General features: G+C 35.9%; 1 protein-coding gene across 3 annotated transcripts in view; it reads right to left on the bottom strand.

Annotated features, from left to right (window-relative positions):
* Nucleotides 1-27: 27 nt before the first annotated feature.
* LOC110373652 (forkhead box protein O) overlaps nt 28-24,598 on the bottom strand; it is a 77,990-nt gene continuing 53,419 nt past the window's right edge. The window contains exons 3-9 of one of the 3 annotated variants that reach the window (XM_064037102.1): nt 14,152-14,334; nt 13,870-13,970; nt 12,650-12,880; nt 12,097-12,311; nt 11,794-11,993; nt 11,193-11,706; nt 28-3,267 (exon numbers count right to left, since the gene is read on the bottom strand). In XM_064037102.1, coding sequence (XP_063893172.1) covers nt 11,524-11,706; nt 11,794-11,993; nt 12,097-12,311; nt 12,650-12,880; nt 13,870-13,970; nt 14,152-14,334 — 1,113 coding nt within the window. In that variant the 3' untranslated portion in view covers nt 28-3,267; nt 11,193-11,523. The remainder of the gene's footprint in view (nt 3,268-11,192; nt 11,707-11,793; nt 11,994-12,096; nt 12,312-12,649; nt 12,881-13,869; nt 13,971-14,151; nt 14,335-24,598) is intronic. The other 2 variants (XM_021330996.3, XM_064037103.1) reach the window with 2 other exon arrangements.

The raw sequence follows: 24,598 nt of genomic DNA, 5'->3' as shown, positions 1-24,598 counted from the left end.
GGGTGTAAGGAGAATAAAACGACTGGATAGTTAAATTTTGAAAACAATATCAAATTTAATACATAAATAATATTTATGTACCTCTACATACATGTTTTGTCTATATATTTACATTGAAACACATAATTTCATTCTAATTCATCTAGAGTTTCACATTTTTGTCGTACAGATTATTATAATAGTAAGCAACTGAAAAATAAAAATCAACAAAATTATTATACCTACTAAAGTTACGCCATAAAAATAATGATGCAAACATAGAAAATTTAAACATTGTACAAAATAATTTACACAGAAGTATCTCTTCTATGGGACGCACACCCATCTCCTATAAATACATGATTACTAATGCAATAATCATGGTCTAATATTAAAATATATTATCTATTACGAACTAATGACAATTCCCATAGGCATAAACAAAAGGGTAATTGTATGCGCCTACATGCGTTTACGCATTTCCATATTACATACCTACCAATTCAATCTATGTACTTAGATCAAATTGTTTACATGCTATCGCGACGTACACCTAACCACACAAGTAACGACACCGTCCAACAAATATTATCCCATACATTATCGATAAACGAGTTCGTAGGTTTTGTATCAACTGATACTGTACTTATCATGTGCATTGTACAAGCTGACCCGTATTTTGTGCCTCTAGTCAAAGATTCTAATTACATAATTTCGAATGTCAATTGTGCAACTTTCAGCATTTCCATTTAACTTTTTCTTAGTAGTTGTTAAAAAAAAGGTAAAAAGAAATATTTTTGTTCTCAATTTTGAAAAAGATTTGTTGCGTTTTCACATTATCTACCGCATAGCTACAAAAAGGAAGCCATTTATTTAGCAAACCAGGGCTAAAAGCACAACAACAATCTACATTGTTTTTTCAATCATTCACATTAACGCTAGGCTTTAATGGAACAGACTTTTAATTCGGTCCATATTTAATTGACCACATGGATTGACATAAAATACGTCTCTTCACATTGTATGTATATCGTAATATTACATTTCAACAACCAGGAGATAATATTAACTAACAACCTTAATTAATTCATGAGATACCTCCGAAGAGACTAATTGATTACTCGTCTAAAACATTCATTATACAAACTAACGATTTAATTCCGATTACACGTACATTCATATAATCGATTGTTATTGGATTTTACGTATTTATATTTGGCAAATGGTTACTATCAGAAACCCATCACCTAGGTAGGGCCGATGTCGAACATCCACTGACCGCTCTACAGACTTTAAGTCACACAAAATTAACTTTAAACATTATTAACTATCTACATATTTATAGAAATTATAACGTGTGCTCACAACTCGCGTCGCTATCTTGAATTTTGTCTACTAGTACCAATATATACGCGCAACATAATAAAAATTGTAGCGTATCAAGTTAACCACATTGTACGTCATTTACACATGTATTTATGAAACTAAAATCTGTTCATAATGAGCTATACAATAAAATATTATCTATAGCACCAATGTCAGCTGCAAATATACGTAACAAAGTATAGAAGCAGTAAAAGTTTGATAAATGGCATGCGTAAATAAACGTCTCGAAATACATAATGCAAAAACCAAATATTGTCTTTAAAACACATAATATATAAATGGACGCCAAAAGTACAAGAATTGACTTATACGATACACGTATTAAATTGAACACTTATTGGCTAAATCTATCACAAAAAGTCCACTGAGGTAATTCACAGAATGAACTCAATTTTGCTACGTTTATAGTTAACATGGGCTAGCCCGCAATAATGCTTATCTATGAGTAAAATTCTGCTTATATATCTGAAAAGTAGCTTACTGAAAAATAATATCTGGGACTAGATATTTGACTATAACGGATTTTGTTTGTGCGTCATCTATTAGACACAATTTCCAACTTCTCCTGGTTTTATTATACACAATTATTGAGAATGAGCATATACATATACACATTATCAGTAGACACTTATGTTATAGCAATATTGTGAAGTCGGAGCTTTTGAATATTACGACGAACAAGTTTTGTTGATAGTTAATAGTATCACCGAGTTACTATTTAGTCTACATCGTATAGAAAAACTGAACGTAGTAGTACTATTAACCAGCATACAAATGTACCATGGCCTGTGAATAATTTGGTTCTTGATTCCAAAGCAATTTGAAGTCCGTTCCGAATTTGGCGTCTTTAGATGTATCGTTGAGCAATTACAGTAACGGTATTTGGTTAAAAATGGCGCACGTGTATGTAACTATAAAATATCCTATTTACATTATGGCATGATTGATAAAAATAATTGCATTTTTGCTGACAGTAGTTCGTATTTTTATGTTATTATTTGAAAATTATGAACAGGAGGCAAAAAATATTGTAATGCTTCATATTTGGTTTAATCAACCTCCTGCCATATGGATTTATTAGACAAATCTAGTTTGACATTTACTAGCAATATATTTGTACATAATTTTGGCCCACACATGAATTTCCAATTTGGCCAAATAAGCTGTTAAACAAATTACTTTACGGTTTTTGAATGCTAACAGCCCAATACTCATCCCGGGAAATAGAGTATCGGTAAGAACCGCAAAATAATTCGTATAATTTTATTCCCATTTTGTTTGCGTAAAAGTCATAAATGATTATTTGGTCAAATCTTCTACTTTTCCGTAGCAAATCCAAATACAAAAGACTAAATTACCATAGTCTATTTAAGCATAGATTCATTTCAGACAGAATAAACTCTCGGTACAATACATTCAGAAATAATTCATATTCAGTCAGATGTGCCTCCTCACACTGAGATGTGGTGTGAACTTAATTTACTAAACACTAAGTTGGTAGATGCAGGAGGGGCTACAACCGCACTTGTTCACCCCTCTCCGAACTCCACGTCTACCACTAACACGTCGTTGATAGCGTTTAACTCGAAACTACACATTGATCATTAACGCGAGGTCACATTTACCTTAAAAATAAAATTCAATGTCTAATATATCACGAAAATGTCACTTTTGATCGTAAATTTTGCTTGCCAATAATAGTTTTAGAACACTTATCAGTCTCCATGATTCAACTGGTCTTCTCTAATTTGGTTCTTATTGTGATGAATCGTTGTATTCATTTGAACTGGCTCAGGAGGCGAAGAGCCATCAGAGCTCCTCGTTCAGCTTCAAACTTTGGTGAATAGATCACGTCGGGATCAGAGTACTCCTGTATTTCTGATAGCCGATGGATTTTCGAATCTGTAACAAAGATACGTAAACTTTAAAATCAAGTTTTCAGTGTTGAGTGTTAGTGTCCCAACTGCATCAATAGATTCCTCGGGATTTATTGCCAAGCACAGTTTAAAAATTTCAAAAATAAATGATATCAAAAATAAATGTAAAAAAATCTCTCGGGCAGATATTTTGAGTTTGCTTTATTCGATGTTCCATGAATCATAATTGGCATACCCTTAGAAAGATCGTCATTCATACTTCAACAATTTATTTCCTAGTATCAATGAACCAATTGATTAAAGTCAATCAAAGATCATGAACACTACGACTCTCAATTAGCAGCTGAACTACTTATATCTGATAAACTAGACCACGTTGCGTCTTACCGAGTCCAAAAATATGAGTAGACAAAATGTCCATGCTACTCGATCAACCCTAGGAGACATATACCACGAGTGTATGCGAACCAGCAATTTACATCCTAATTAAATATGTAGGAGTAATAAAACCGTCTCAGGGCAGGGCGGTATCATAGTAATCTCGATCTAATTCTCGCGCAACGTCTGTGGATGTGGATTATCAGCATTTCTCGTCCGGGCAGAGTTTCTGCTGAGTTGGTGGAGTGTAAATCGTAACCTGCCCGCCAAAGCGACGCCAAGTCTGTGGCGCCCCGCGCCCCGCACCTCGCAGGTGACGACCCCTAGGGTTGCACCATTCTTATCGATTACATTATTATTTTACACGGCTGTGGGAATTGGTATATTTTTTCAAGTAATTTTTTTGAAAATCAATTTCATAGGTCGTGACCATAGAAAATATTTTTCCTTTAAGTAGTTACCGATTGGGCTTATAGGTGGGCCTGAAATTAGTTTACAACTTGTGAGTATAAATAGCAAATTATCACTCATATAACATCTCAATGTTTGAATGCTAAGTTAAACAATTTGTAACAGTGACGTTTGCTTTAGACACTTATGCTATTGTGAAAATACGCTAGTCAATTAAAGTTGTTATAACATTTGCAAGATTACTAGAGATGTCGAAATTTAGTGCTGCTAGTATTTTTTCTACAAAGGTAATAATGTGCTTTTTAAAACGTATCGATAGACTGCGCAGAAGTGGTGACAACACTACATAACCACGATAAATCTGTCGCATATTCAGCGATGTAACGGACTTTCTCCTTTCGTGACTCATTGCTCAGAATAAGTGCGTTCTTAATATGTGATGTGGATAATTGGCATACTTATCTCAGAATTAAAACAACATCTAATGAGTTCATTTAACGAATCATTTTTCAGTTTTTGAATTGAATGATCCCCCATTTTATTGTTCTACTTTTTTGACACTTTGGTTTAATGGGTTAAGTCTTCGGGTAATTATTTTGATTTTTAATTAGTGAAATGTTTATTTCAGCAATTACAATGCGGTTAATTTTAATTTAGGTAGGTACTTAATATCGTTTCGTTTGCCTTTCCCAGGACTTTAGCGATTAATGGCCCCTTTCCCATAAGGTGATTCCAAATGGGAGAAAAGTATCCGATTCGATAGGTTCATACGCTGTTGTGGTTAAAACTTAAAATTTGTTTTAATTTTTTTTTCTTATGTAAGTGCCAGTCAGGATTCAAACTAAAGTAGTACAAAAATTACGTTTACGAAAGTTAAATGTCAATTCTAGACCAAAAACATAGTCAATCGATCTAATCACTTTTATCCTCATAAAACTAATAACGCCATCCCTATTTCGATAACAAGCTATCTGTCCACTAGACTATAATGGCGATTAGTTCACGAATCACGCGTGTTAATTGATCTATAGGGAATGACCTTGTGAGGAGCCATTTTGAATGTCATCTCGTCGCGTCTGAGCGGTTGACTTTCAAGTGTTCGCACGCGCCGAAGATTATTGCGACTCAAAAGATAATGAGTCATATCCTTAATATTATTGTATGTTAATAGAAGGAAGTTCTTGGTTCTGTTTATCTGTCTTGGTATAGTTACCTACTTATGCACTATAGATAGAATTTCGCATAACAATTCAGCACCAATTTACTTTTACTTTTTTTATTCTACGCCGCCATAATGGTCAAAAAGTTGTGATAAAACATCATCCATATAGACGTCCTACTGTAATTCCAACTATTTATTTTATAGGTACTTATTTCAACGTTTTTATTCCCATCTGCTCTAATTTCGCTTCTAAGATATTTGAAAACATCTTTTGTACCAGACATTTCCCGACCATCTCTCGCAAAACATAATTGTACCTAAATAAAACTAGCAAGCGGGTTCGTAGTATTAAATGTTCTGATCGCTTAGATTGCACGAGTGCATTACATGAACATCACAATATTGCAGATTATCATCGCTCGTATCGTTTGTTTCACGTGCATTAAGTGCACTGGGAACTTCCCTAATGCTATGTCATGTTATGGTTTTATAATGATTTCTGATTACGCACTATAATTATGACGTAGAGGCGGCTCATTATGTGTCGTGTTAAAAGGACGTTATTATTTGCCATATCAATTTCTTTGTGCTTGTTAAAAATATCATTGTTTTCTTAGTTGACGGTAACAAAATAATGTCTAGTACTACAATGGTGCTACGTCGTAGCTCGTAGCTGAAAAGCCTACGCAGATTTTCTTAAATGATTTACGGGTCTAAAAGTTTAAGTGATAAGACATAGCGGCGGTATTGCTTAATAGGCGATTTACATTGTAAGATTTACAATTTGCTGTATGGAACTTTTTTGATACCTTGATAGTTGATACCAATTAACTTCTGAACTTACATAACTTTTTTAAGCAGTTTTAAATGAATTATTTAAAAGAGACTATATAAGTAAATTTCAGTTTGCCAATGCCAGCTAATTTGCACAGAAGAGCGATTTACGAAAAGCGGTATGCTCGTCGCACTAACATTTACGAAACTTTTCCGATTTTTTCTTCGAACATGACAGTGTGATAATAAATCGAGTTTCGGATGTCACGGGTTATAAAGCATAGGCGTCGTCGGTTATCGAGAGAATCCGGTGAGGCGGGGCGGTGTTTGGCGCAAATTTATTCATACTAGGGGACTGGCGACCTCTTAACTCTTGTGTTATTTAGGGCACACTTCCTTTGCGCCGATTTGTACGGACATTTGTTAGATGCTGAGTATTTTTTAAATAGCTGCTTTAGCGCCGTGGTTATGTAATGCGATGAAGAGATTGGAATAGATGGGGCAATTTCAAATAAAAGTGACTGAAAATTTTATTATTTTTTTTAATCTGCTATTAAATTGCCGGCTGAAACCCTATCTTCTGTATTTGCTTTAAATGAAAAGTCGTGATGTATGCTGTAGGTATTTTATGACATTATTAAGATACAAATCTTGATAGACAATGAAACTATATCGCTATTCATTTGCCATTCTTGAAGACAAATGTCAGACAAGATATTCTAAATTCGAAAACCAATTTCGGTTTCTAAATTCGAAAGTATATTTTCATAGCGATATCATGACCAAACTACGGACGGATTGTTCGCAATTACTTTTACTGCGAAAGTATTGTACTCAATGGGATGGGAATGAAAAAATGGGATTGTCTTTGCGACGGCCCCGTTGGCTTCTGAAGAAGGGTGCGGGGTGCGGGGGACGGGTAACTTGTTGCATGAAGGCGGGGCGGAGACGCCCAACGCCCATCGCACCACGTGTCGTGAAACTTCTGAAAATCCTGAACATGTTATCCGAACAACTTCTCCAAGGAGGATTAGCTTACTAACTTATTCTAACTACATTCTGTCAAATAGCTTTATAGTGCTCGGTAGAAGTACATCATGAACAAATAATTTCTGTGATGACAATTATATTGGAATTGTCTTTCAATGGAATCGAGCTTATTAACAATACGTAGAACTTACTCAAAGTAGATTAAAATAGGCATATACATACATATAGGGATTCGAATTTTAGCACACTGCATAATGAATTAATTTTAGGAAAAGCTGCCTGTTATGTGACTCTAATTTTGTCTGCGGCACTTATATGACACCATTGAACAGGTTTTAGGAAGTGAACATACATTATATACTTATGCCCTGGAATTTAAGTTTATATTTAGACGAATGCTTGTTTGTCGTGTTTTAATTTATTTTTGATGGCATTTTCTTTACAATCTACTCAAAATTATCAATTTTTCATTACAACTGAAAGCTTTTTTTCCAGAATCAATTTGTATTTTATATCGGTTTGCCCGTGTTACTGGGTTGTTGAAATCAGATAGGCAGTCGCTCCATCTGACACTTCAACTCTATTATAAAGCTGGAAAAAGGCTACCTACAACTTAATAAAATATCTCAACCGAATTTTAAACCGCCTTCCTAAAACTTTAAGTGGATAATATACATCAAAATGTACGCCGACCTAATTTGTATCGTCATAATCTCAACGCATTTGGGGTTCCGCAATAAAATCATAAAATCGTTAGCTAGGGGCGTGCTTCTGTAGACAGTTAACACGTAATCCAATTTGGACGGTCGACATCAACGATGAATGCTAAAGGAGCTTGGCAAAATTACAGTACACACCCTTGAACATTTTTTTTTGTACGTACTCTTGAAGAGCGATCAACTTTTCGTGATCGGCCTGTATCTTAGATAGTAATGCTTGTTTGAAACTTGATAGGGTCGCTTTTAATTTGATAGAATGGTATGCAACAACGTGTTTAGCTATGGCCCTGCACATAGACCTATCTAAGTTTCCTTCAATAATTCAGATAAATAATAATTCACTAACAGTTAAATGAGTAGTTTATAATTTGAACGATATTACCGTTTATGACGTGCGTAACAAATTCGTGTGAACTGCACATAAGGACAAAAACAATGAAATTATTTATTTCACGGAAATATTACGTCTGAAACAATGAAATTCTAATTACTACTAGGTAGGTACCCATACGTATGTAAGTTTATATACCTAAAGCATTAAGATATTTCAGTAAGTATTCATGGCAAGAAGATTAAGTTACAATATAAAAAAGGCTACCGTTATAGTAATTTTGTTGAACTTTGAAACATGTTTCAGAAAGTCAAACTTAACGTAGCGCCTTAATAAGCACCACAGAATATTTACGCTGTAAAGTAGGGGGGAGTGGGAGTCACGTAAATCTCAAGAAAATTGACATCCCTAACTATGTTGGCACTCATTTAAATAACTGATCAAACTCGCCACGAAGCTGTCAAACAATAAAGAGCTACCAACTTATTGGATATGCGACGTTCATCCTTCAGACTTATATTGAACGCCGAAATTGAGCAACTTTTTGAATTGATAGCATTTTTTTTACTTTTTTCGTAAATTGAGATTCGATGTCACGAGCCTAGAGTTTTAAGTAAAAGGCTTCTGCACTAAATAACTATGAATTATAGTCCGTTATTGGATAATTGTGTCCTTCAAATAATCCTTTTGTCACTTGAATAAATAATCATATTTTAAGTTTTTATTATTCCTATTATTTATGTATTAATTATAAATATTGAAGGTTGGCCGTTTTACGTCAACGGTAAATTACCACTCAATGTTAATAAGGAAAATTGACATAGGAAGTCTTATTTTTGGACATGGGTTATTTAAACAATTTTTTAATACCCGTCACTTTTTCAAAATTAACACTCTTGTTTTGAGTGATTGTTTAGTGTTCGTATATTTTTTTTATTTTTAGACTGACCAACCGTTTTTGAATTGAAATTTCTTAATTGTATTTATTACAAGCAGTTAAGAGTTACCCGCTGCTGTAATGAACCATTGTCACAACTGTCAAGTCAGTTATGGAAATGAAAATCTTAATACTGTAATAAAAATTCTGAAATAAATGTATAATTCATCACTCATCAGAGAGGCCATGCGGCAAATATTTAAAGTACTTACCTATAAGGCAACACCGAGGTGGGTATAAAAGAGCAAAGGAGCTTTTTTATTAAGTAGAAGGGCGGGGGGAGAATATAATGAATAAATTCCGTGTAAGGACCCCTCCTAACGCAATTGAAAACTTTTAACAAGTGCCGGGAAATCGTGTGTAAAGGTGGGCCCCGTACCTAATTACGCAGCTAGCCGAATGGAATACCGGATGAGTTCAGAAATTTAAACGATGTCTCCTCCCGACTCCCGGACACTTTATGAAAATCAGCTCGTTAATAAAATCGTTGAGTGTTGACCGATGTCTTGGCACACGGACTCCACCCGTCAAAAGATCGGAATACGAAATTAACGAAGTGTGCATTTGTTCTTAAAATTGTGTTATAAAATGATAAAACAAAAATATCTCACGCGCCGATTTATTGAGCAATCTGTAAAATATTACTCCCATTACGTAATTGCGTGCCAAATGAAAAGTTAAATCACGTTTTGGTACTTTTTAAAATCGAGTTTCTCGATCCGGAGTTTTTACCCCCCATTAACTTTCCGTCGTGTCCAAGTATTAAAAAATTAACAAGATATTTTCCACCGCAAGTTCACCGTCTGCGGAGGACGTATTCATTCTTTTGTAACCCTAAAAAACAAGTCATTACCGAAGCGGGTTTAATCCAGCGTCGTGTTCTGGAGATTTTTTCGTGATATTCCATTATTCGGAGGCGATCGCTCGTCGCGGCGCGACGGGCACCGTTTACGCTAAAATGATATGATTAATTACGAGTGCCGGTAGCTCCGGTCTCCCTCATTAGCGCACAAATAGGATCGTTCAATGGTGAAATTGAATCTTGAACGCTGGCAAACCACACTCAATAGGACTCTAATTATAATTATTATTCATATTAAATAAACGCCGCGAATTCGGTGTTTTGTTTTGATTGTTGTTTATCAATTTAGATTACCTAATAATGGTAATATAATCACATATAGCTATCTCTGATTTGTAAATGGAGTAACCATTTATTTTAATTAAACTTTAACATTTCAATACGATGAAAACAATGTGAATAGCTTACTTAGCAAAGATTTCAAAATCTCAATTTCACATTCAGTTGTTTATAGTGGCAAAAAATATTCATAGGCTAATATAATTTGCAAACAAATGATATGACCTAAGACTTTTTCTTTTGGTTCTTACATAAATAAAGAAGGCATCACGTCTCATAATCCACGTACAAAGAAACGTAAACATGAGTGATGTACTTATCTTTTGTAATACCTAATGTCGTAAATATGAATGTGACAAGGAATCCGTTCTTTACTGCAGATTTTGGGGGTCGCGTGAAAATACGCAGAGAACTACATATTTTGTGGTTCTGTTTTAGGTATAGTCGTAAAAAGGGAAAATTCATTTACGCTCTGATTTTTTTCATAGCAATTGTCTTATGAATAGAGAAAAAGTTGGCATGGTAGTGGTACTCTCTTTTTATGTCAGGCATAAGGGTGGCACGACTTGGTATAAAAAATAAATACACAATGTAGAATAAAATAAAAATATTCACAACGGTATTTTCGTGCATTAATTTTGTTACTATTGAGCGATATTGCAAGGTTGAAGTTTAGTTACTCATAACAAGTTAATAATTTGAAGAAAAACTTAATAATATTTTTTTATATCATAATATAAGTTTCTTTGGTGGAGGCACTTATCACTTCATCGGGCACTGCAGAAGTTTGTTATATCGTTGATATACGAGATTTATTACCAGCCGTACTATTAAACGTTCTGTAATTTTCTTTTCCACACTTCGCATACGCAGCTCATGTCTTTGAAAGAGTTTAGAAGTCGTTTGAAAAATGTATAATTATAGTTTCTGCTGAGAGAAAACTCTTATTCGTACATTTCTGTAACGAATATCTTGATCGATTTTATGCAATTTCCTGTACTATGAAATGTTTTAAGCCTGAAATAAATCCCAAGGAAATCTATTCAATTTGAATGGCTATTGAGTTTATGTTACATAATAATATAGGTATATGTAGAAATAGATTACCTTTCTCGTGTATTCACGAGCGGTGCACAGCGCTCGCCTCCCTCCAGGATCCACAATCCGGATTACGATACCCTATCTATATCACAAGCTTCCACCTAGCTTAGCACTAAAGCCTACACTAACACAATTGACTGCAACAACGATCGGTAACCGTCCACTTAACACTAAATAAAACTCTAACATTAGTTAACATGATAAAAGAACAAAAAATCTCGACTACAATGCAAAAGTAACAAAAGAGAAAAGTTGCGTCACATCGTATTTACAGTGGACAATGTGAACTTGTAAGTAGGTAACTGGTCCGAAGGTCCGAAGGTTCGGATGGTATGTCTCAGTGGACCCAGGAGGGGGCGACGGAGTAGGGCGCGCGGGGCCCATTGCCGCCCGACAGCGTGGTCGGCACGGGCGGCGCGGGCGCTGCGAACTGGCTCTCGGCCTCCGCCGCCATCGCGCTGTGCTGCTGCGGGAAGTTGAAGTCTAGCGTGCCTTCCATACTTAGCTCGTGCTTTATCACCTGCCACAAAAAAAAAACAAAGTGACAACATTCCATTTGCCTACAAAAAGAACAGGTTAGTCAATTTAGGGTGGTTGTAGTTCTTACCTCATCAACATTGCAGTCGAAACCATGTTCGAGTGTTTCAATGTTAAGGTCTTCCGCGAGTCCAGTGTTCAGGGCACCCATTATCTGTCCCATAACCGTGGTAGGACCCATCGCTCCCGTTTGCACCATCATGCCACCATTCATCAGAGCTGCGTCCGACGTCGTCACCATTTGCGTCTGATTGTTTTCTGTAAAAGGAACTGTTTTTAGACATGGTTAATTAGCAATACTTTTGGAAATACAATTAGTTTTTTTTTTATTAAGTCTTCGCACGTATAATTTTAGGTTAGGGTTGTAGCATACCTGTTTGCATAATATCAGCAGGATCTGCAGGTGGGGGTGGCCTGACGAAGTGATCGAGTGCGTGCTGGTGTGGGTGCGTGGGATGCGCCGGGTGCGTCGGGTGCGTGTACAGGGACGAACACGCGCAGCCCCCGTGCGGGTGCCTCGGACACCCGCCGTACGGGCTGTACCGGTAGCTGCCGCCCGATGACGAAGACGACGTCGTTGGAACGTACCTGGTGAAAACAGTGCTTTAGAACAATATTCTAGAAGCTGTACTGACATTGAAATAGTTTTTCTTAGGCGTTATTAATTAGTTAATTGATTAATTATTGTTTTGTTTTGAAATTCAAAGGCCAGTTTCTCTCAAAGGCCACATAAAATCTGTCAATATCAAAATATCCAATCAATAGCCTGGTTCATATATTATATTGAATCTAAAGAGATCTAATAAAGCAAAGCGTACTCTAGGGCAAGGCATTTACGACAATAACTGAATAAGTGGTCGAGGTCGAACTTTTGGACTATAACCAAAATTCCAACGTCGACACTAAGCTTACTACAAAATGCTTACGTGTTGAGGAATGGATCTGTTCCGGCCAGTTTCATGGAATCGGCGAGAGAGCCAGCGAGTTCGTCTTGTCCGAAGTCCGTTTGCGAGTAATCGTTGGCGGACGTGTAGTCTGTGTACTCTGGGCCCCAGTCAGGTTCTGTCGTGATCATTGATGGGATCGGAGACAGGCGGCCACACGACGACGCGTTGGAAGACACCCTCGGACGGAAGTCCGGCGACAACTGGAAACTGCTACGCGCAAGCGAAAAAGCAATCAAAAAAACTATACCAATCTTAACTGACGATGAGTATTAGGGTGTGTAATTAAATTACCTATTGTAAAGGTACTTTTGTATAATTAATAAAACAGGTATTATTAATTATACAGCCTTATCGTTTCCTCATCGACAATTGAGACGCAAAAAATTATAATGGTTAGCAGAAATAAACCTTAAAGCTAAGTTGGACTCTATACAATCTCAAACAAGAAGTGTAATGGGGAGCATGCAAATCTAATGCCTATGTCGTCACTAACATATAAATTTGTATGCTAAATGAAGCGATCACTATAACGGGGTTCGGCGGTCATCTCAGAAATATCTTTATTACTACAAATAGTGACAAAATGTGGGGTAAGATACGGGTTATAGGCCGGCCCTTCAACAGTCACCGAACCATTGAAAATATATGTCGATGACTCTCGTAATCCAGATAAAATAAATCGGCTATAAAAATGTGACGAGATTCAGCATCCACATAACTCATCATCTAATGGTTCTGAATGATTTAAAACCTTCTATCATAAAGTAGCAGAGTTGCAATAACTCAATTTTATTAGTCTGGTCAACGCAGCTTTACGTCGATGGTTTTATTATAGAGTACGCGTAACATGCGTGCCTCACTTTGTTTCTAGTAGTCGTAAAATTTCAATATTCTCAAGAAGGTAAGGTTATTTACTAATAATGTACCTACTCTTCAGTATTTGTGGTTCTGGCAAAACTCGCTTCTGCATTAACCGTGTAGGTAAGTTATTGTGCCTTTAAAGTCAAATTAGATTCGTGAAACAGCGTCCGAGACCGTTACCATTATTGGCTTGGTGCCACTACTCTTTTGGACTCTTTTCTAATCTACCTGTATCACTTGGAAGATGGTACTACATTTCTAAATAATTGTCTAAAGTTCTATTGTAAGCTGCGAACATTTCGCTAAGATATTTGTTAGATAAAAGGTTATATAGTTACCTGTGCATCGGTGAGTCTGGGAACATATCGAGACTTTCTGACACTGAGCTACTAGGACTTGGGGTTGCGTCTGCTGTTGCACCGTTTCTTAATATTTCGGCCTATAAATAGAAACGTGATTCTAAAATATATTATGTCATACCAAGCAACTATGAAAAATCGAAAATCATAAAATTCCAAAAGAATGTAAGAAAATGTGTCTAGAAGTTGTGCACGTATTTATCTACACGAAGTCTACTGAAAAGAGGTTTGCAACTACATTAATGACTGTTGATATCATACCTTCTTCTTCACCCTGCCTCTCCGCTTTTCGAATTTCGACGTCTCCATGGAGGCTGCCCGCCGTCTGACTGACTTGCCTGGCTTCGCATCAGGGTTGATCATCCACCAGGATGACTTCCCCGTACCCTCGTTTTGTACCCGCATGAACCGGTTGTGTAGTGACAGGTTATGTCTGATTGAATTCTGCAAAGAAATATAGATCGTTAGCTTTCAAAGTACAGTTTATATAATACGGACAAGTATGGTAGACAGGTGTAAAGATTGATGTTCTTTAATTACAATTGTGGCTACTCCAGTGTTTTTAAAGCTTATTGATTTAAGGAATTATTAAATAAATAAAATGATATATAATAGTTACTCTACCTAGGGCTAAAATCGAGAGTGAAGAATTCATAGTAATTTTACGCTTATTTGCTAATTTATGAGTATTAATAATTAAACTAACCACAACTCATCTTAAATCGTAGTGTAAAAATGTTAATTGTTACATGTTTTTTTACTCATGTGTACAAAAAACCCATAATATCATTTTATACTATAGATAGGTAACATAGGAGGGAAATGGTATGTACGGTTAGATAGGTACATGTTTTCTCATACACCTTGAGGTACACTTGTAGGTAGTCAGTTTAGGGAGATAAGCCGACACTAAAAATGAAAGCAATAAACGCAAATGTCACTGAGATATCCGGGCTTGGTCACAGTTGACCACAAAAAAAAACTATTTTAATTCCCGCTACCGTAGAAGTTAGTGCAATAACGTGTCCTATCTCACACCGGCAATAAAATCCTGCAACTTTTTCCCGTCGAAGGAATAAAAGCGACCGCAGCAACGAATGAAGTTAAGCTATAAAACAGTCCATAAATAATATCTGCGTGTCCTGTGAGAACTGCCACTTATGGTAAACTGTAGCTATACTCCACTTCACATAATTATGTGCATTTTTCCAAATGCAACTCTTGGAACAAAAAATATCCTCATCCATATTTTATACAAAATTTAACGGATTTTTACGGGTAGTTTAACAAGAATGTCTGTCATTTAAACGTTTCAGCGAGAACGCATAAATTTTGGTTACCTCTACCTGTTATGCAAATCACTGAAATGTTATGCATGTGTCGATGAAAGAAACCATTTCTTCTATTTGCGCAATATAGGTAGCGTGTTGGGTACCCTTGCGATGTCATACCACTATCAATGTACCGTTTTATTATGGAAAAACTTTGAAGAATACCGCTCCGACTTTTCAAACTACGTCATATGAATTTCGTGGTGCCCTCAATATTTTGTTTTCAAAAATTTAAATAATAGAATCGTAGGAGTAAAGCCACAGAATGGAATAAATTATATAATGATTTATACAAGTGTACCTATTAAGTACGACCAATTAAGTTTATGCGATGTACAACAATTGGACGTGTACATAAATCCAGTAAATGTGGACAACTCCCGCGATTTATCAAGCGTGAAAACACACGCAACAAATGGCCTGTCGACGCTTTGATGGATTTGTCGCCAAGAGCCCTTACCATGAATTACGTGAGCTATAAAAGTGACAACCTCGCGTTGATCTTCGAACGCCCCTGTCACCGATGTATAAAATCTCGACCCATTCGCGACGAGTTTCGAGTTACAAAAGCGAGTGGAACGTGAAAATGCGTGATAAGTTATGGTTTCACCGATTTTCGGTTTTATACGATTTAAAAGAAATTCTTGCGACTAAATCTAAAGTAATAATTTATGAAATTATTTGATTGTTTCTACTATCTGCCTAAAAATAAATAGATACAATAAAACTGTAATACTATGTTACCAGTACCTACTATGTCAAATAAGGATAATTGCTTTATTGGTTCATCACAAGTTGTGTTTTATTTATCTTCGTAAACCTATTAATAGGTATAGGAAAACCCATATACCTACTATATTTTATAGAGGCCTCCATATTAATGTATCCTATATAATAATTTCATGAAAATAATTTATGGGCAGTAAAGATATATAGTTTGCTGACAGGCAACTAAGTTAATCGAATTTTCTGCTACTGTGATATCACGTACGGAGTTTTCATGTAATTTACCTGTTTTTTTTTTGGGCGGTATATATTATGGTTTATACGGCCGTATTTCTCCTCGCTCCGGTGAAGATTGAACGGGTACCGAATGCGGTACTTTGTACAGCGAATGCGAGGAATATAATCTGACGTGAAGCGTCGCGTCTTGCACACAACTATAAATCTTCGGTGAATCGGTACCTTTATAAAATTTATGAAAAAATCTCAACCCCATGCCTACAATCCCGCATAAAAATAAATATATGTCATCAAACAACATCGACATCCGCATGAATAAATAGAAACACAATTCTTTTTTCAGCTGAAACTCATCGTTAAGTGATTCAGAAGTAGTGAATAATTGCTATTCGTAACAGGTTAATAATATAGGTCACATTCACATTTATGCACATTTAATTACACACAACCGCAGTAAACCACTGCGTACTTAAACAATAACAATTACACACATCTCCCTTTTATTACCCGGTTCCAACTTTCTTCGCTTACCTGACTTGTTAATTAGAACTAAGTAGCTGCATTCAAAACTGGAATTGAATAAGGTATTTTAATTATACAAGTCGAGTTCGTATAATTTTAATTATACAGGGTAGATACGATTCAAATTAGGAATATATCGCAGTGTGCCAATTCCAGCACTTTGTTAAATGAACATCGCGACATCGTCGCACAAACCGGGGCAAGACGTCGTACTTAGAATTTTGTCTACGGCAGGATCTTTGGCGCCACTGCGACCCTTATGGGGTGAATTAACCGTCTACGCTGTCTACAGTCCCCTTTAATGCTCCACCGACTTAAATTTTGTCGAATTTCCACCGCTATTATATAGCGTTACGCAATCTTCGAGCGATGGCTTATGATTTCCGCTCTTTATAGCCTTCGCTTGTTTTCTGGGACCAATAGCTGTGAATTGACGAGCCTGCTGATTAGTTACGACATCATAGTTTACTTCTATCCTGCTTTGGCGTTCTCGAAAGGAGCATTGAGTGTCATAAAATAAAGTAACTTTGTTCTGATAACTTAGGAGGCTTCAAATTACGCGTATTATTTAAAAAGTGGTTTCAATTTAATTTCATCATAGAAAAGGTTATTAAGTAAATACTTTATTGAAATAAGTATTCGAATTTTCAGATAGGTAAGTCTAAACGTTCATACCTACAAAAGAGCGTGGAAAGGCGAAGCAACAGTATAATCGATCGTTGAATAATTCAGCGGGATTGTTCTCTTAGGTTGACATTCCCGCTGCACACACGATGGACCTTCAGAATGAATTTTAATGTATTACAAAACTATACTCTGTTTTCGATTATTTTATACGGAAATTTTGTTATTGTGGGCAGTAGATATTCAATGATTGTGCGTAGTTTCTTTAATAGTTCTGTTGAAACAGTGCTCGATATACAATTACCTATTTGAAAAATATATAAAGTATACATTTTGTGGCAAACTGGTATCTTTCCGAGATAAGTCCATTTACAGAAAGGTTTGATCAATGAAAGTTACATAAGTGTAAAATAGTTACTCCCCTACGTCCTTCGTTCGGTCCTGAGACAATGCGTCACAGCTGAATGTATGCGCATATAAAAATTTAGTACTGTTATTAGATGAATGAAATTATGGAAGCTGCCGAACGTACGATACATATTCTACGTAGTTTTACTAACCTCTCGTCCCTTTGTGTTTACTTTGCTCTAAGTAGGTGAGTATTGGCTAAGCGCACGTGTAGCTGCAACTTCAGCTCCTATTATGAACTTATATAGTACATAATAAATAAATGACAGTCGAAACATTGTAACAATGTAGTAACATTATATAGTTTTCAGAAAAGTTATTAATATTTTATGAGAATTCGATTACAATTCGATTTACGGTATTTGCTGAAAGATTCAAGAAAAAGGTTTTTGTTGGCTGAAGGTTACTGTAGATGTAGATTTAGATAAATTTACTCTAGATGCCACAACGGCAAACGTAGAGTCCACTCACATCCATTTAATTTAAATGTCTCAGTTGTCCCTCGGGATCATAGGAGAAGCGGTTTGAATGACAGAGAAAGCTATGCTGTCTGCTACTTTTAACTAAAAGCTTAACGATGAAATGAAACGTTTATTGTAATAGACTCATACAAACGCACCTAAATAAACATCAAATAAAAGTCAGTCTAATTACAATCGCCCAAATCGATATTCGATTTGAAGAAATCAAAGTCTGCATTGATAAAATGGCAAAAGAAAAAAAATATAAAGCGTTCGAAATATTTCTGAAGTGTGAAATCAAATAATAAATAATTCAAATTAGAGAATCGGGATTACACAATAAGGGGCGTCGGCCCGAGGGGGGCCGCAAACGTGACGGCCCCAAGAAATTTGGAAGAAACCCGGTGACGTGTCAACCGCCACTGACAAATTTAATTATTCAACTTACCGAAACGTTAGCAAGATGACTTTTCCCGAGCCGATAACTAAGTAGGAATAAATTCACTTAGAGCTGCCGAAGCAAAGTTTAACTTAATAAAACATTGGAATTTTCGTAATTCGATTGTACTGAGGTCGGATCCCGCTGTCACCCTGATTTGAATACGTCATTAAGAACCGTTTGTCACGCTCACCTGAGAAGAGTTAGCGAAATAATGAACAACATTCCTTCACTGGATTTGTATGGGATTTAGCCTAATTTTGCTTCATATCGAAACAACAGTTCAAACAATAATAATGGAACTCTAATGAACGAAAAGTTTATCGAATTTGACAACATAATTAGTAATGTTGTTTCTAAGTTTTCATCAAAGTTTTATCTCTGTACTAGATACCTGAATATTAATTATCTTATTTAATTTCCATAGTTTTTCAGTTTGTGTGAGTGACCCATATAGAATTACCTAGTGTTAATATATTTTCTACTAAGGAAACTGATCACGGTCTACCAAACAAACGGTTTACACAAGTTATATAATTAATTTGCTCTGTAACAGAAGTTCAACCTTTACAAAATTAATTTGTACAACTTTTGATGATTTGTCATGAATTTTGAGTACATGAAATTAATGTAATTGTTTTTGTATCTGCTTTGAATTTATTCATGACATAAGTTCTACCTTTACTACGAGATTAGAATAATAAGCAGTGGATTGTAAAAATATGCTATAGGTGTTCAGTCCTGTACTGGGATTCTATAAAACTCGATCAACAACTCGCATTTCACTTCGATTCGTAATGTCATTTCATACTTTAGGGGAGGTAGGGGAGGGATGGGCACTTTTTCACAATTTATTGCATAAAAAATCAGATTTTACAGATCATTATCAACTTTTATTGCCATTTCTTATATTCGGCTAGATATAATGAAAGAGCTTTCCTAAAAATTACAATCAGTTTCAACATTACGAGATATTTAAACGGTTTTATTTAGCTCACCCCGTTTGTTTTATTATTTATTCTTGGATCAAATTTAGTAATTCAAATTTCACCCTCTTCCTGTCAACCGATTGGTCTGAAATTTTGTATACACCTTTAATTAAATCCAATATGGCCGCCGGCACAAAATGGCACAGCCCCCTCAATATGGGTATCAAATGAAAGGGCTACACAAGTAGAATACTGTCAGCAACCCCAGCGGGCGCAACAGGGCCAAGGCCTGCCTGCACGTCGATTCTATAAAATTCGAACAACAACTCGCATTTCACTTCGCTATTCACTCTCACTTCGCATTCGATTCAGAACGACCTTGATTTTGCATTCTGTAAACATCACCTAATCACTTGCGAAGTGAAGTGAGCTCGACATCGACCAATGCTGTGCTAGTGACTTCCCCACTCGACAAAATGTCAACCGAGATTAATCAGTTTTAATTTTATCAGTTTTGACACAGAATTTTAGCTAAATATGATGTTTTAGTTATAATTTGTTATTGTAAGGAATTTGAGGCAGCTTTTAAGTATAAAATAAACAGAAATCTCTAAATTCGTGCTGTGAATATAATCTATGCTTACCCTACGAAAAAATACTGACAGCGCCAATTTGCCTTTCTTGCTGATTTTGAGGAAACCTTATATATTTTTTACTACGGCCGGATTGTTCAGAGCTTCCACTACTTCATTTATGCAACGAGATGCAGACGGTTGCGATAAATAAGTTCTGATGCCCTCTTTAATAACCTTCTGGTAACCGCCACTAGCCAAGAATGATAAAGTACATAGTATCTGTGAAACAATAAATCAATAAAAATGTAATACCTACTTTATCTGATTTAGTGAAAACAAAATTGAGACCAATTTGGTTATTTTCATGCTTAAGAGAATACCAATATTATAACTGAAGTACAGAGTCTTTTGAAAACATATCAGCTGGCGGGGAAACCACATAAAGGGAATACTCCTTATTAAGAACTAAGTGTTTTTCTTATTATTGTGTGCTTGATTACAATTTTTCAACTATAAACTGTGTCAATACTTACTTTTACACGAGTTGTAAGTCCTTTGCCTCGACGTTTTGTGGGCTTTATCAGGGCAGTAAATCAGACTCCAGTTGGTCAATTAGCTCCTTTGACAATCTATATATGCTCACATAGTCATCATCGCGAGTTAATAAAGATAAACTACGAATTCTAGCAGATTGTTGACGCTTTTCTAAATTATCTAAAGCATGAGCTTCTTCTAATAAAGATTTAAGCAAAACATTCTAGCCATCGTTAAAGGTAGGCACTTAATCACTTTAAAACACTTAGAACTTTATTTAAACACTATTTTAAATATAATAGTCTCTAGATCAAGTTGGCAACGGTACCTGAAACAAGATTCTATAAAGGATTTTTCGCGCAGATTTATAACCTCACAAATTTTCACTGACGAAGAAGAGCAAAATTTACAAATTATACATTACATGGTATGTCCAAGCCTCCCTACCATAGGGAGCATTGGACACTTTGACTTAGTTTATGAAAAAAATCGGTAAAAACTTTTAAGTTAAACGGTTTTATCTTATGTGCACTGAAAACTAGAAAATAAAAAATAGTTACTTACCTGTCAACCTACGTAGGTGGTCCCGGTCATATTAGACTAAAATAAAACGTGGGGCCCATTAACTATTGCTGTAGTACTCTCTTCTAAAGGTATAATAGGTGTGGATTGCATCGACTTACTATAATTGTAACTGGAGATTTTGACAATCAATAATTAATAATAGAAAATACACATACCTTTCATTAGTTTTCTTTATAACGATCCGAAACCGCAACAAAATATTTAAGTACTTTTACGAGTGTTTGTTCTTGACAACTCACAGAAATGACAGATAGTCTATGGATGAACACCGTTACCAGTCGGTAACGTAAACTACCCAATAAAAAACTATGATCAGAAATCAGAATAAAAGGACCCCTTTTATTCTGATTTGATCATGTCTCCCAACTGCCCATCTCTCCCCTACCTATAGATAGACAGATTTAGACAGATCTGTCAAAATCTCGACTTTGATTTAGTTCAACTTGTCAACACGCTCGATAGTGAAGCGCTAGTGTAGTTTGACAATGTCAATCACGAAACTTTAAGGTAGAATTCCGTGGGTCGCGATTGTCGCAGCCGCGCGCGACAAAAGTCAACCTATGAAAATGTATGGCACCGCTGCCGAGGGCTGCGACAGTCGCGCGCGGACGACGAATTTCGTGAGCCGCTCGCGGCCGTACGCTTCTCAACATGGTCTAGCGCTTAATAACATCTATAGAATTTTAGTAAAACCAGAATTAAATTTTTGACAATGCCGCGAGCAGCTTACGAAATTCGTCGGCCGCGCGCGACTGTCACGGGCCTCGACAACGGTGCCATACATTTTCATAGGTTGACTATTGTCGCGTCCACGGAATTCTACCTTTAGATCGAAGTCGAAGTGAGAGTGATGTCGAAGTGAGTTGTGATATTTTATAGAATCGACATGCTGTGCATGTTTATCAATTTATTCATAATACTATGTATGTACGCGTATACAGTCTTATCTTGTAAATCTTACTACAAATAAAAGGGGCCATAATGTAGGCCTCATAACAGAAAAAGCATTGATCATTCACCTATAGTTTGCTAAAGCAGACCTAAGCCTGACCACCGGCTAAAAACATACTGCTTTGTACAATTTTTTTTAGAAGCTTTGGAAAATCGTTGGACGAAAAAGTGTCACAAATTTTCATATATAACATTTGCTCTTAATAGAATACGATTCCGACAAAAAATCATAGTTACAAAAAATCTAACATATATAACAAATCCCAATAAGTAACAATATTCATTCATTACGCAAAGAATAAGAAAAATTCGACAGGCGTGCTCGAGCTCGCGGATTCTTGGATTTATATCTGGGTTCCGTATAAATCACGTTAATGGCCCGATTAATGTCTCGACCGTGCTGAGGTGTAAGATGTACGCAGAATAGACATATGCAACAGAATTGCTGCCAACAAAAGAACATAGGAGACATAAGTTACTGTTTATATCCGAGATATAAGTAGACCGAGTAAAATAGAAACAAAAATACTTCTGCAGACGCTACCAATATTATAGTTGCTATAATTATACAAAAATAAAACATTGTTGCGAAAATCTAATATTTCAAAGTGCATTTTAAGAGCTTTTAGAAAGACAAACAGAACCCAAATTACCCACTTTAGAAACTAATAAAGTTAATCACAATCATATTATTTTTTTTTGTGATCTGTAAGATAAATCAAACCCATGAGTTACTTATGGTATAAAAAAACGTGCGTCATGATTTTAATTTATTAATTTTATTACAAAAAAAAATAAAAGGCAAAGGTAGGCAGCTTTTAGGTATTCTTGTAATATGTCCTAAAGTTATCCTTGTGTAGCAAAGTTTGAATATCGAATTCATGCAATAGATTTAAAATTATATTGGATGAAGATAAGAAACTCTATCACAAAAGGGTACCTAACACAATGTTGATCAAATAGAGACCTGCATTTATTAATCTGCGAATGTTTGCTTTTGTGTATAAAAGGTTCATAGAAGACTTGAACCGAAGGATATTTTTTTATAAAAGCACTTAGCTTTAGTACCGGGGAAGATGTAACGCTTATCACTTGACTGACCTCGGCCGTGCGGTGCTGATATTGAATTATAATTGGGTCCAATGACTGCACTCACATAATCACGGAATGACCGGTGCATTACAAGCGAATGTAGCTGCAATTCAACATATTTCAAAATATATATTAGTTCATTTATTACCTTATACTATTTTGTGAAGAAGTACCAAATACAAAAAATGCATTTCTAAAATAACAGGTTAGATATATTTATCAGTCTTATAAACCTATTTAATGTAGTTAGCTATTAAGTCATTGAAGAAGACAGAGCCACATACAATACTGCCAGTGAAATATTGAAATTACATATTTATCTAAAGTTAAAACTTTAAATTGAATGCTGTTTAATTGCATTTTATTAAAAACTAGCTTCCGCCCGCGGCTTCGCACGCGTTGAGTTCGGACATCGAGTTTCCAGAATTTTCTTTGCTATAAACCTCACGGAGCCCAAGACCTTTCCAACGAATGCAAAACCGTGGAAATCGGTTCGTGCATTCTAAGGTTATAGCGTCAGGGAGGAAAACCCGACTTATTTTTATATAATAGATAAAAAGCGATTTTAATTTATGTAAGATGACCGAGTAAATCCGGAACAGTTGGCGAGTTCCCAGATCTAAATTCGACATCTGCTCATCATGCTCTTGACCCCACCTAAGATGCTTTGCAGTGCGATTTTATTATAACAATGTTCAAGAATGTACCAATTTATTCATGAGTGCAATAAAACGCATTCACTTGAAAGAAACCTCCCAAAAACTTGTAGGAGTGAAAGAAAAATCTTTTAAATAGAATCTTTCAATTGAACGAACAAGGAATGACTGTATAAATTTTTCCTTAGATCTATTGTTAGCGGATGACGATGGAAGTTTAAAACATTTCATTCTCGGCGTATAATAACTATCGAAGCCTAAGTGATTCCGAGACAACGTTTTAAAAACCGAAGGGGAAACCTATTTTGCCGCAGACGAACGCAAACACCTTTTCAATCCTTCAATGGGCCTAACGATGAGACGGTGGGAAGAGCTGTGAAGTACCAACTAGCCGTGGCAGTTTCTTAATGGTATTGTAAGACAGAAAAAATACCGGGATCGCGGTACAATGGTGCAAAGAGAAAGATTAATCGTTCGTTCGGAAGGCGCACTCGGGAACGTACTAGTATCAGAGGCGCTTCTACAAAAATTAATCATTTTAACGCGTCATTGTCGTTCGGTCTCCTCCCACGCGTGAAAACTTCCCCGCTAATTAAATTAGAATTAGGGAGCCGTTTGACAGATTGCGTTCGAATTTT

The sequence above is a fragment of the Helicoverpa armigera genome, chromosome 12 (genome assembly GCF_030705265.1).
Source record: "Helicoverpa armigera isolate CAAS_96S chromosome 12, ASM3070526v1, whole genome shotgun sequence".
Lineage (NCBI taxonomy): Eukaryota > Metazoa > Arthropoda > Insecta > Lepidoptera > Noctuidae > Helicoverpa > Helicoverpa armigera.
The sequence above is the reverse complement of the archived record's forward strand: the minus strand, read 5'-3'. Positions and strand labels throughout refer to the sequence as shown.